The following is a 14,534-nucleotide window of genomic DNA, read 5'->3' as shown; positions in this document are numbered from 1 at the left end:
TAGGGTGCCAGGGGAGCCGAGAGGTTAAGAAATGATCAGAAAGAAAGGAAGAGAACCGAGTGTAATGTCAGAGACCTACAGAAAGTTTTACAAAAAGTTTGGATGGCACTCATAAATGCTACAGAGAGTTTGAATAGGATATGTAAAGCAAATTAATTTCTACTTCATTTTGTGATTATGGCTGCTATTTATATGAAGTAGACTAATTTTATTCTTCAATCAAGACCAAAAACATTCTGTGTATATTAAGGGTCTAATAAATTAGTAGTCCCTCTAAGCACCCCACAAAAAAAGAGAAAACAAGAAATACAACTAAGCAAATCACATGACCATACTGTCAACAACATTCTAATGGCCCCACATTCTACCTCAACCCCTGCTTCAATCTCCTTAAGAAGAGGTCCTGAAAAAATACTTAGGAAATAAAATAAAAGTTAAAAAAGAAGAGGCATCAGACAGTCCTGAAATGAATGAATATAAGCAGAAAGGCAAAACAGCACACTATTTAAAAATGCAATATTTGGCCTGGCCAGTGATGCTCAGTGGTTGAGTGTCATACCACGCACCAAGAGGTCACCAGTTCAATTCCCAGTCAGGGCACATGCCTGGGTTGCAGGTTCCATCCCCAGTAGGGGTGTGCAGGAAGCAGCCAATCAATGTTTCTCTCTCTCCCCTATCTTTCTTCTCTCTCTCAAATCAGTAAAAACATACTTAAACCCCCCTACAATATTTGTAGTATAAAAAGAACTGGTTTGAATCCCAGTTCCACCATGTACCAGCTATGTGGTTATGAATGCCTTGCTTAACTTTTTAAACTTCAATTTCTTCATAAATAAAATGGAAATGATTGACTCAATAAAATTGCTATAGAATTAGATATAGTATTTATAGTGCTTAGCATACAAGCACTATAAATACAGTAAGCATTCAATAAATTATGCTATTTTTCATTATTGTCATTGTTTTTGTCATTGTTTTGTTTTTGATTGCTATTGTTTTTGGTGGTATGGTGATGGGACGAAGATTACTCTAAAATACTATCTGGTACCCAGCCAGCATGGCTCAGCAGTTGAGCATCGACCTATGATCCAGGAAGTCATGGTTCAATTCCTGGTCAGGGCACATGCCCGGGTTGCGGGCTCGATCCCCAGTGGGGGGCGTGCAGGAGGCAACCAATCAATGACTATCTCATCATTGATACTTCTCTCTCTCTCTCTCTGAAATCAGTAAAAACATATTTTTAAAAAATACATCATCTGGCTCTCTTCCCATAAGTAGCCTGGAGTGACCTGTGAAAATGATTTGCAATTCACTTGACCCAGAAAGCTCTATAAAATCATGAAAATCCAGAGGTTCAATTCTTCATGTTCACTTTAAGAACACTGATGAATGCCCAGCCAGTGTGGTTCAGTGGATTAAGCATCGTCTCATGCACCAAGAGGTCACAGGTTCAATTCTGGTCAGGGCACATGCCCAAGTTGAGGGCTCGATCCCCAGTAGGGAGCATGCAGGAGGCAACTGACTGATATTTTTCATTGGTGTTTCTCTCTCTCTCTCTCTCTCTAAAGTCAATAAAAACACATTTTTTAAAAAAAAGAAAAAAAGAACACTCATGAAACTGACAGGCAATCTAGGGTATACCTATCCAATATGCCACCTGAAGGATGTCACTTTACAGAAGCAATGTGTGTAGTTCTGTAGTTAGAATGGTGGAGTTGGTAGGTGTGCCCAGACCAAATAGTAGGGCTGGATGCAGGGTCAGTGGCCCAAAAAGAGTGTTGAAATTTTACTGCACAAGCTTAAAAATTTAGAGTAATGCTGAACTTAAGGGTTTAGATGTAGTCTCTCTGGTCATTGAGCTCATCCAGGTGAATAAAGTCCCCAAGATGCAGCATAGAACTTACAGAGCTCATGGGCAGATGAACCCATACAGGAGCTCTCCCTGCCACAATGAGATGATCCTTACTAAAAAAGAACAAACTATTCCTAAACCAGAAGAGGAGGTTGCCCAGAAGAAAAATATATCCCATAGGGAACTGAAGAAACAAAAACTTATGGCCCAGGAGTAAATTCAGGATAAAATAAATGCTAATAAAAGTAAAAAATAAAATACCATCTAGATAGAAAAAATTTAAAAGTAAAAGCAATTTTACATAATACTTTTCCCTGGGTAAAGAAGGCAATTAAACATTTTCCTCCTCTCCCATCCATTCTAAATAGAAATATCACAAAACTGGAAAATAAAATCTCACTTTAGAAATAACAGTGCTATATATCAAACCAATATAGGAGTTATTTCTATAGGACAGGAATATAAGGAAAGTGTATTACATAATTTTTTACAATGGTCATGACTTAATAAAACAAAATCTGTTTCCATTTAATGAGTCAGGTGAAGATAATCTCCTGAATTTCTTTTGCACGTCTCTAAAACAAAGAGTAGAGAATATGAATATACCATTAGAAATTGGTATTTTTTATCTTTTATTCTTTAGTATTGAGATTTACATTAATAAAATTCACATAACCTAACAGTCACCATTTTTAGATGTACAATTCAGTGTTTTTTAGTATATTCCCAATGTTGTGCAATAACATTTCATCACAATCTCTTCTTTTTTTAAAATATACTTTATTGATTTCAGAGAGAGAAAAGGAGAGGGAGAGAAAGAGATAGAAACATCAACGATGGGAGAGTCATTGATCGGCTGCCTGCTGCACGCCCCAGAATGGGGATCGAGCCCGCAACCCAGGCATGTGCCCTGACTGGGAATCGAACCCCGACTGCCTACATCCTAGGTTGACGCTCAACCACTGAGCCATGCCCGGCCGGGCATCACAATCTAATTCTTGAACATTTCCATCATTTCAGAAAAAGAAAACCCTTAGCAGTCATTCTAGATTTTCCCCTCCTTCATCCCCTGGCAACCACTAATCTTTCTGTCTCTGAACTGCCTATTCTAGGAAGTTCATATAAATGAAATCATATAATATATGGCCTTTTGCGACTGGATTCTTCCACTTAATGTTTTCAAACTTCATTCATATTGTAGCATGTAGCAGTACATTCCTTTATGACTTCATAATATTTCACTGTATGGATATACCACATTTTGCTTATTAATTCATCAGCTGTTTTGCATTTGGGTGGTTGCCTCCTTTTGGTCATTGTGAATAGGATAGTGCTACTGTAAAATTTGACCACCTATTTTCAATTATTCTGAGTCTATATATACCTAAAAGTGGAATTGGTATGTCATGATAGTTGTTTAATTTTTTAAAAATATATCCTTATTGATTTCAAAGAGAGGAAGGGAGAGGGAGAGAGACAGAGAGAAACATCAATGATCAGAGAGTCATCATTGATCAGCTGCCTCCTGCACGCCCCTGAATGGAGATGGAGGCAGCAACCCCGGCATGTGCCCTGACCAGGAATCAAACCGCGATCTCCTGGATCCTAGGTCAATGCTCAACAGTTGAGTCACGCTCGGCCTGATGATAGTTGTTTAATTTACTGAGGAACTGCCAAACTATTTTCCAAACCAACCACACCATTTTATACTCCTCCTAGCAATGTATAAAGATTCCAAGCTCTCCACAACCTCGTCAACACTTGCTATTGTCTTTTCTTTCGTTTTGTTTTAAATTACAGACAACCTAGGGGATGTGAAGTGGTATCTCACTGTGGTTTTGATTTGCATTTCCCTAACAACAAATCATACTGAACATCTTCATCTTTTCATGTGCTTACTGGCCATTTGTCTATCTTTGGAACAACATCTATTCAAATCTTCTGCCCATTTTTAAGTTGGGTTGTCTTTTTATTATTGAATTGTTAAATTTTTTTTTTTTTATTCTTAAACAAGACTGCTACACAGTTGGATATTAAACAATTGTTTGGGGGAAAGGGTACCTGTAATTAGGCTGAACCTAAAGAGAGCATACATGTAAAGTACCAAAGTAACTAGTAACCCATGCTAGTTAAGCTTTTTAAAGCCTTCCTTTATTTTATTATTAGTATTTTAAAATGTTTTTATTTATTTATTTATTTATTTAGAGACATAGGGAGGGAGAGGGAGAGAGAGACACATACACATCGATCATCAATCAGTTGCCTCCCACATGCTGGAGATCAAACCTGCAACTTGGCTATGTGCCCTAACTGGGAATTGAACCAGCGACCTTGTGGTACACGAGATGGCACTTAAGTAACTGAGTCACACTGGCCAGGGATAGTTCATAATTTTTTAAAAAATGTTTCTGCCATTAGTGACATTCCTCATATATAAATTACTTTCCCAGGCTTCAAAACCCCACAGGAGGAAGAGACCACAGCTCTAATCTTATAGGATTCCATCTCTGTTAAACTCTCATTATATTTTCATCAGTATAATAGTAATGTAAAACCACTCAACAGTTCTGAGAATATCACTAACGAGTAACAGCGAAGAGTTCCTTTTCAACCAAATGCAGCACATAAAGACCATATACCCATCAACAGCAGGGGTCATTAATTATAGACAGCCAAAAGATAATGCTTGTCCTACTGAGGAATATAAACTACAAATACCACTTCTACATCATTTCTCTGTTATCACATATTTAATAATTTATTTTAGCTAGCATCTATCTCATCATATTCCTTTCCCTCTATTTAATCATTAAGTACTAAAATATATACCTCAAAATACTTATTCTTAAATATATCTTAATGTATCTAAGTAGGTTTTCCTCTTTTGTCAACATTTTCTGCTATCATTCTAATATAAGCAATCACTATCTTTAATCAGAACGAATGCAAAAAACTACTATCTCCTTGAACCTGCAATCCAATTTGGAGATGAAAAGCACCACTTTCCAGTCAGCTAAGCAAAAAGCCTGGGAGTCATACTGGATTCTTCCTATTCCTAACGTAGTTGCTTCTTACTGATGGGAACTGTGCAATGTAGATGCTAGTGATAAAACAAGATGATCTCTGCATACTCAAAGAGTTTCAAATGTAGTTTAAAACCTAGTGAAGGAGACAAACACAGGAGCACAAAGGAGAGAAACTTATTTGGGGATTCTTGGAAGGCTTTGTGGACGGCTTCTTAGAAAAGAGAACAACAGAACTGGATCTTAAAGAATAAGCACTGACAGACCAAAGAAATGAGAATATTGCTCCAGGCAGCAGAAAAGCATAAATAAAATCACAATGCCCAGAAATATCATAGTATATACAGGCAACTACAAGTTCTTCAGTACTCCAAAGCGTAAGATGAGGAGTGAAGAAAGATGAAGATGGAGAAGCAGGAAAGGTCAAGCATGATACCAGTGCATGGAAAGCAAAAGACCTACCTGGATATAAAACAAGGATATACCTCTATCTAACAGACAGTGAGTGTTTCCCTGTAGTCTTGCTGTGTCTGGAAAAGATCTTTGTTCTACTACAAAATAACTCAAGTCGCCCTTACCCCCAAATATGGCAAAACTTTTAGACCATCAATAACTCAGAGTGGAAGAGATGAATCTAAGGCAGCATCAGCACCCAGGCATTAGATAAAGACTAAGTTTGAATTTTATAAAAGAGCAGTACTACATTTGAAATCTATCTGATTATCTTACTCCTTCAGTTAAAAAAAGGGGGCAGCTCTGGCTGGTGTGCTCAGTGGTTGGAGCATCGGCTCGCACACCGAAAGTTCACAGGTTGGATTCCTGGTCAAGGGCACATAACTGGTTTGCAGGTTCAAACCCTGGCCCCGGTCATGGTGCATGTGGGAGGCAACTAATTGATGTCTCTCTCTCACATTGATGTTTTTCTCTCTCTCTCTCTCTTTCCCACTCTAAAAATTAATGGAGGAAAAAAAGCAAGAGGGCAGCCCTGGCCAGTGTGGCTCAGTTAATTGGAACATCACCCTGTGCACCAGAAGGTCTTGGGTTCAATTCCCAGTCAGGGCACATACCTAGGTTTCGGGTTCCATTCCCTGTCAGGCGCATACAGGAGGCAACCTATCAATTTATCTCTTTCACATGGATATTTCTCTCTCTCTCCCAAACTTCTTCTCTCTCTAAAATAAATTTAAAAAGAAAAAAACACACAAGAGGGCAAAATCATACAATACTTAAAATAACATATGGTAGGGCAAAAGTAGGTTTATAGTTGCTTCATGCCATTCCCTTCTGGCCTGTAGTGTTTCTGTTGAAAAATCAGCTGATAGCCATATGGGAGCTCCTTTGTAGGTAACTAATTGCTTTTCTCTTGCTGCCTTTGAAATTATCTTTGTTTTAAATTTTTGGCATTCAAAGTAATGAAAAGCAATGATCAGAAACCAACACTACTCTATCCACTAAGGCTATTATTTAAAATTGAAGGGGAACCCTGGATGGCTTGGCTCAGTGGTTAGAGTGTCGGCCTGAGGACTGAAGGGTCCCAGGTCTGATTCCTGGTCAACAGTATGTACCTCAGTTGCAGGCTCTATCCGCAACCCCGGTCCAGGCTTGGGTAGGGAGCAACCAATTAATGTGTCTCTATCACACTGATGTTTCTCTCTCTCTCTCTCTCTCCTTCTTCCTTCCTCTCCACTCTCTAAAAAGAAATCAATGGAAAAAATATCCTCAGGTGAGGATTAAAATAAATAAATAGCCTAACCAGTGTGCCTCAGCAGTTGAACATGGATCTATGATCAAGAAGATCACAGTTTGATTCCCAGTCAGGGCACATGCCCAGGCTGCGGGCTTCATCCTCAGTCGGGGCTGTGCAGAACGCAGCCGATCAATGACTCTCTCATCATTGACGTTTCTCTCTCTCTCTCCCCCTCTTCCTTCCTCTCTCTGAAATCAATAAAGATATATTAATAAATAAAAAAATAATGAATTAATTTAATTAAATTAAAAACTGAAGAAGTAAAGAGATTCCCAGACCAGAAAAGCTAAAGGAGTTTATTACCACCAAACCAGCACTGCACAAAAAGTTAAAGGGACTGCTGTAAAATGAAAGAGAGAGGAACACAAACATAAAGAATAAAAGTGGAAATAAATGAAGAAGTATCAATAACTTTAAATGTAAATGGGTTAAATGCTCCCAAAAGACATACCATAGCTGAATGGATAAGAAAACATGACCCATCTATATGTTGTCTACAAGAGACCAATCTCAGAACGAAAGGCTCACACAGGATGAAAGTGAAGGGATGGGAAAAAAATTTTCCATGTAAAAGGAAATGGAAAAAGAAAAAAAGCAGGGGTAGCAATACTCATATCTGACAAAACAGATTTCAACACAAAGGCTATAACAAGAAGGTCACCACATAATACTAAAGGGATCAATCCAACAAGAGGATATAACCCTCATAAAATGATATGCACCCAATATAGGAGCACCTAAACATATAAAAAAACTCTTGGAGGACTTTAAGGGAGAGACTGACAGCAACACAGTCATAGTAGGGGACTTGAACACCTCACTGACATCACTGGATAGATTTTCCAGACAAAAAAATCAAGAAGGAAAAAGCGACCTTAAGCAACACACTAGACCAGATGGATTTACTTGACTTTTACAAAACATTTCATCCTAAAGCTGCAGAATATACATTCTTCTCAAGTATACATGGGACATTCTCAAAGACAGACCACACCTAAAGACTCAAAGTAAGTTTCTACAAGTTCAAGAAGACTGAAATCATATCAAGCATCTTCTCGGATCACAATGGCATGAAACTAGAAATCAATTACAATAAAAACACCCAAAACTTTCAAATACATTTATGCTAAGTACTATGTTAACAAACAATGAATGGATTATCAATGAAATCAAGGAAGACATCAAAAACTTCTGGGAAGAAGCCTGGCCAGTGTGGCTTCAACCTATGAACCAGGTCATGGTTCAATTCCCAGTCAGGGCGCATGCCTGGGTTGCAGGCTCGACCTCCAGTAGGGGGCATGCAGAAGGCAGCTGATCAATGACTCTCATCATTGATGTTTTTCAATCTCTCTCTCCCTTTCCCTTTCTCTCTCTAAAAATCAATGAAAACAGGGGCCCTGCCGGGCGTGGCTCAGTGGTTGAGAGTTGACCTAGGATCCAGGAGATCGGGGTTCGATTCCTGGTCAGGGCACATGCCCAGGTTGCGAGCTCAATCCCCATTTGGGGGCGTGCAGGAAGCAGCCAATCAATGATGACTCATCATTGATGTTTCTATCTCTCTCCCTCTCCTTTCCTCTCTCTGAAATCAATAAAGATATATTTTTAAAAAATAAAACAAAATAAAGTAAATGAAAACATATTTTAAAACCCCATAACTTCCTGGAAACAAAGGAAAATGAACATACAACAACACAAAATCTATGGGACAGAGCAAAAGCAATCCTGAGAGGGAAGTTCACAGCATTACAGGTTTACCTCAAGAAACAAGAAAAAGATCAAATAAATGATTTAACCCTAAAACTAAAACAACTAGAACAACAAGCCCAGAGTAAGTAGAAGAAGGAAGAAAACAATAAAGATCAGAGTACTAATAAATGAAATAAAGACTAAAAAAAACAATGCAAATAATAAATTAAACCAAGAGCTGGTTCTTTGAAAAGATAAACAAGAATGATGAACCTTTATCCAAACTCATCAAGAAACAAAGAGAGAGGAGCAAAATAAATAAAATCAGAAATGAAAGAAGAGAAGTAACAACTGACACTACAGAAATATAAAGGATTGTAAGAAAATACTATAAACAAGTTGCAAACAAGCTGGACAACCTGGATGAAATGGACAAATTCCTAGAAACACACAATCTCCTAAAATTCTATCAGGGAGAATCAGAAAGCCTGAATAGACCAGTAACAACTAATGAAATTGAAGTAGTAATCACAAAATTCTCTGCAAACAGAAGTCCTGGAGCAGACAGAGTCACAGTGGACCTTTACCAAAACAGTCAAAGAAGAACTAAAACTTATCTTCCTCATCCTCCTCAAACAATTCCAAAAAATTCAAGAGGAAAAAAGACTTCCTAGATCTTTTCACAAAGCCAGCATTATCCTAATTCCAAAACTGATAAAAACACTACAAAGAAAGAAAATTACAGGTCAACATCCCTGATGAACTAGATGCTAATATCCACAACAAAATACTTGCAAATCAGATTCAGCAATACATTAAAAAGATCATATACCACAACCAAGTGGGATTTATTCCGGGGATGCAAGGCTGATATTATATTCACAAATGAATAAATTTGATACATCACATAAACAAAATGAAAGATGAAAATCACATGATTATATCCATAGACGTAGAAAAGCATTTGACAAAATCCAGCACCCATTTTAAATAAAAACTCTTAGCAAAGTGGGAATTCAGTGATCATACCTCAATATAATAAAAGCCATATATGATAAACCTACAGCCAACATCACACTCAGTAGGCAAAAACTGAGAGTGTTTCCCTTAAGATCAGGAACAAGACAGGGATGTCCACTTTCCCAACTCTTATTCAACATAGTACTGGAAATCCTAGCCACAGTGATCAGAGAAGAAGAAATAAAGGGTACCCAAACTAGAAAGCAGGAAGTAGAATTGCACATAGAAAACTCTAAAGACTCCATGAAAAACCTACTAGATCTAATAAATTAATTTGGCAAAGTACCAGAATACAAAATGAATATTCAGAAATTGGTTGCAGTTTTATACACCAATAATGATGTATCAGAAAGAGAAACTAAGAAAACAATCCCACTTACTATTGCAACAAAAAAAGTACTTAGGAGTAAATTTAACCAAGGAGGAAAAAGACATGCCTGGAAAACTATAGGACATTGAAGAAAAAATTTGAGGAAGATACAAATAATTGGAAGCATATACTATGTTTATGAATAGGAACAATTAACATCATTAAAATGTCCATACTATCCAAAGCAATTTATAGATTCAACACAATTCCCATTAAAATACCAATGGCGTAATTCACAGATCCAGAACAAATATTACAAAAAATTTATATGGAACTATAAAAGACACTGAATAGCCTCAGCAATCTTTCTCAGAAAGAACAAAGTTGGAGGGATCACAATACCGGATATCAAACTACAAAGCCACTGTAATCAAAACAGCTTGGTGCTGGCTCAAGAACAGGCATATAGATACATCAGTGAAACAGAACAGAGACTCCAGAAATCAATCCATGCCTTTATGGTCGATTAATATTTGAGAAAGGAGGCAAGAGCATACAGTGGAATAAAGACAGCCTGTTCAAAAACAGTGTTGAGAAAACTGGACAAGTACACGCCAAAAATAAAACTGGACCACCAACTTATACCATACACAAGAAAAAACTCAAAATGGATAAAAGACTTAAATGTAAGTCACAAAACTACAAAAATCCTAGAAGAAAACATAGGCAGTAAAATCACAGACATCTCTTGTAGCAATATTTTTCCTATATATCTCCTACAGTAAGGGAATCAAAGGAAAAAACAAGCAAATAGGACTACATCAAACTAAAAGGCTTCTGTACAGCAAAGAAACCATCCTCAAAATGAAAAAGGAACTCACTGTATGGGAGAACATATTTGTCAATGATACATCTGGTAAGGGGTTAATTTCCAAAATATAAAAACAACTCATACAACTTAACAAAAGGAAGACAAAAAAATCCAATTACAAAATGGGCAAAGGACCTGAATAGACAATTCTTCAAAGAAGACATACAGATGGCCAATAGACATGAAAAAATGCTCAATGTCATTAATCAGAGAAATGCAAATTAAAACTACACCTGCCAGAATGGCTACCATCAATAAATCAACAAATAACAAGTGCTGGCGAAAATGTGGAGAAAAGGGAACCCTAGTACACTGCAGGTGGGAATGCAGACTGGTGCAGCCACTATGGAAAACAGTATGGAGTTTCCTCAAAAAATTAAAATTGGAACTGCTGCCCTAGCTGGTTTGGCTCAGTGATTAGAGCATCAGCATGCAGACCAAAGGGGTCCAGGGTTTGAATCTGGCTAGGGGTATGTACCTTGGTTGCAGGCTCGATCCTCAGTAGGGAGAGTGCGGGAGGAAACCAATCAATGTGTCTCTCTCACATTGATGTTTCTCTCTCTTTTCTCTCTCTTCCTGAAAAACAATGAAAAAAATACCCTCTGGTGAGGATTAAAAAAAAAAAAAAGAAACTGCCCTTTGACACAGTGATTCCACTTCTAGGAATATATCCTAAGAAGCCCTAAACACCTATCAGAAAGAATATATGCACCCCCTATGTTCATAGCATCATTATATACAATAGCTAAGAGCCGGAAACAGTCAAAGTGCCATCAGTAGATGAGTGGATAAAAAAGCTGTGGTACAATCTGGCTGGTGTGGTTCAGCCACTAAGTGTCAACCCATGCACCTGGAAGTCCCAATACGATTCCTAGTCAGGGGAACATGACCAGGTTTCAGGCACAATTCCCAGCAGAGGGCATGCAGGAGGCAGCAAATTGATGCTGACGTTTATGCTTCTATCTATCTCTCTCTCCCTCTCCCTTCCTCTCTCTGTAAAATCAATAAAGACATTTAAAAAAATGGGGCTAATTTCAGTCTAAAGAGACTCCATTAAAATAAAAAAATAAATAAAAAGCCATGGTGGATGGGGCTGGAAGGGGGGAAAAGGGGTACACCTATAATACTGTCAACAATTAAAGAAAAGAAAAAAGGAGCTATACCTAGGCACATTAATTTGAAATTACTAGAAAATAAGATAAAGAAAAAAATCCTCAGACAAGCCAGAGGAAAATAAATCTTATCTATAAGGGAACAAAAAGAAAAGAATTACATCTAATTTCTCATCAGAAACTATGCAAGCAAGGAAAGTGGAGTGAAATATTTAACCTTTAAAAGACGGCATTTAAATTCCGTCAGCATTTAAATTCGGCCAGCGGGACCCACTCCTTGCCGGGAACTAAAGTTCCCTTTCATCGGATAAAGGTTAAAGTGTTGAAAAAGAAAAAACCAACCAACCTAGAATACTGTACATGTGCAATTATTATTTGTAAGTAAAGAAGAAAGTCCTGGCTGGTTTGACTCAGTTGGCTGGATGTCATCCCATGCATGAAAAGGTTGCTGGTTCAATTCCTGGTCAGGACACATGCCTGGGTTGCAATCTCTATCCCCAGGAGGGGTTGTGCAGGAGGCAGCTGATCAATGTTTCTCTTTTTCTCTCCCTCTCTCTAAAAATCAATAAAAAATATCTGGGGGAAAAAACGTGAAGATGAAATAAAATGTTTGCACAGCCAGCCTGGCTCAGTGGTAGAGTGTCGACCTATGAACCAGGAGGTCACGGTTCGATTTCTGGTCAGGGCCCATGCCCATGATTTGGGCTTGATCCCCAGTGGGGGTGTGTGCTGGAGGCAGCCAATCAATAACTCTCTCTCATCATTGATGTTTCTCTCTCCCTCTCTCTGAAATCAATAAAAAAAATATTTAAAAAAAGATATAAAGACTTTATTGTACAAAAATTGAGGAAATGTATTACTAATAGACCTACCTTGTAAGTAATGAAGGAAAATAATTTAAGTAAAAAATTCGGATCTATGTAAATAAAAAAACAGCATCAGAGAAGGAATACATTAAAGTAAAATAAAAACTTTTATTTTTCTTATTCTTAATTGACCTACCAGATAACAAAATAATAGCAGCAACAATATATTTGATTATGAGCGTTATGCATATAGCATATATACACTCTCACATATATACATACAAACATATGGTTTTGTATGTTTATGTAAGTCAAATGAATGACATCAATGATATTAAGAATCTGAGGAAGAAATTAGAATTATTTTATTATAAGGTACTCACACTACTTGTGAAGTGGTATAGTATAATTTGAAAGTTGACTTGGATTAGCTGCAAATGTATACTGCAAACTTCAGGGCAATCACTAAAAAAGTAAAAGGAGAAATATAATGGATACCCTAAGATTTGAGAGAAAATGAAATCATGTAACATGCTCAATTAAAACCACAAAAAGCAGAAAGAGTGGAAGACAAAAATAGGAACAAAGAATAAATGCAAAAAGTAGAAAACTTACAAATATGGTAGATATTAATGCAGTTAACTATATCAATAATCACTTGGAACATCAATAGTCTAGACACACCAATTAAAAGATAGAGATTGCCTGGCCTGTGTTGCTCAGTGGTTGAGAGGTCACCAGTTTGATTCCCGGTAGGGCACATGCTCAGGTTGCGGCTCGGTCCCCAGCGGGGGGCATGCAAAAGGCAGCTAATCAATGCTGATGTTTCTCTCTCATCAATGTTTCTACCTCTGTCTCCCTCTCCTTTCCTCTCTCTCTAAAATCAACAAAAACATATTAAAAATTTAAAAAGACAGAGATTGTTAGTGGATTAAAAACCAAGACTTGACTACATGTTCAATACAAGACACTCACTTTAAATATAAAGATACATACACATTAAAAGCAAATGGATGAGTCTGGCCGGCGTGGCTCAGCAGTTGAGCGCTGACCTGTGATCCAGATCACGGTTCGACTTCCAGTCAGGGCACATGCCCCGGTTGCAGGTTCAATCCCTAGTGGCAGGAGGCAGTCAATCAATGACACTCTCTCATCACTGGTGTTTCTCTCTCTCTCTGCCCCTCTCCCTTCCTCTCTCTGAAATCAATAAAGATATATTTTTTAAATAAAAAATAAAAGCAAATGGCTGGAAAAAAGTATACCATGCTTACACTAATCAAAAGAAAGTGGGTGTAGCTATGCTAATTTCAGACAGAAGAGACTTCAGAGCAAGGAAAGCTATCAGGGATAAAAAGAGGCATTACATAATGATAAAGAAGTTAAACATCCAAGAAGACATAACACTCTTTAATGTGTATGCACCTAACAATAGCGCCTCAAACTACATGGGACAAAAACTGATAGAACTGCAAGAAGGAAGAAGTAAATCCATCATTATAATTGAAGGCTTCAATAACCCTCCACCAGACATGAACAGATCTAGCAGGCAGAAAATCACTAAGGATATAGTTAAATGCAACATCATCATCAATCAAGTGGATATAATGAACATCTATATACTACCTTATTCAACAATAGCAGAACATACATCCTACCCAAGCTCACAATGAATATTCACCTACATCACATTCTGGAACACGAAACACACTTTAATTTAAAAGAATATAAATCATACAACATCTGCTCTCAGACCAAAATGGAATACAACTAGGAATCAATAACAGAAAGATAGCCGGTACCCTCCCACCCCAAACACTTTAAGATTAAACAATGAACTTCTAAATAATACATGGCTTAAAGAATAAATCTCAAGAGAAATCTAAAAATTTTTAAGTATTTTGAACTAAATAAAAATGAAAACAAAATTTTATTAAAACTGGTATGGGAGTGAAAGCAGTGCTTAGAGAGAAATTTATAGCATTGAATGCATATATTAGAATAAAAGATCTAAAATCAATCACCTAAACTTCCTCCTTATTGAAAGAACACTATTACAGATCCCATGGATATTAAAAGGATAATTAAAAAAATACTATGAACAAGTTCT

The 14,534-nt window shown here is 37.3% G+C and overlaps 1 protein-coding gene across 16 annotated transcripts in view; it reads right to left on the bottom strand.

The window, feature by feature from the left end:
• Window positions 1–14,534, bottom strand: part of BCL2L13 (BCL2 like 13) — a gene marked incomplete at its 3' end in the record, with an annotated part of 99,867 nt that overhangs the window by 8,422 nt on the left and 76,911 nt on the right. For 3 of the 16 annotated variants that reach the window (XM_081129317.1, XM_081129314.1, XM_081129328.1), the window contains one exon: window positions 12,811–12,892. The exons of 10 other annotated variants lie outside the window; for them this stretch is intronic. In XM_081129317.1, the coding sequence (XP_080985443.1) occupies window positions 12,855–12,892 (38 nt within the window). Of the gene's footprint in view, window positions 1–12,506; window positions 12,538–12,810; window positions 12,893–14,534 lie in introns of those variants that run through there. 3 more of the 16 variants (XR_013998242.1, XM_081129318.1, XR_013998243.1) reach the window with 3 other exon arrangements.

Source organism: Miniopterus schreibersii, assembly GCF_964146895.1.
Source record: "Miniopterus schreibersii genome assembly, chromosome: 2".
Classification (NCBI taxonomy): domain Eukaryota; kingdom Metazoa; phylum Chordata; class Mammalia; order Chiroptera; family Miniopteridae; genus Miniopterus; species Miniopterus schreibersii.
This window is presented reverse-complemented; position numbering and strand designations above follow the sequence as displayed.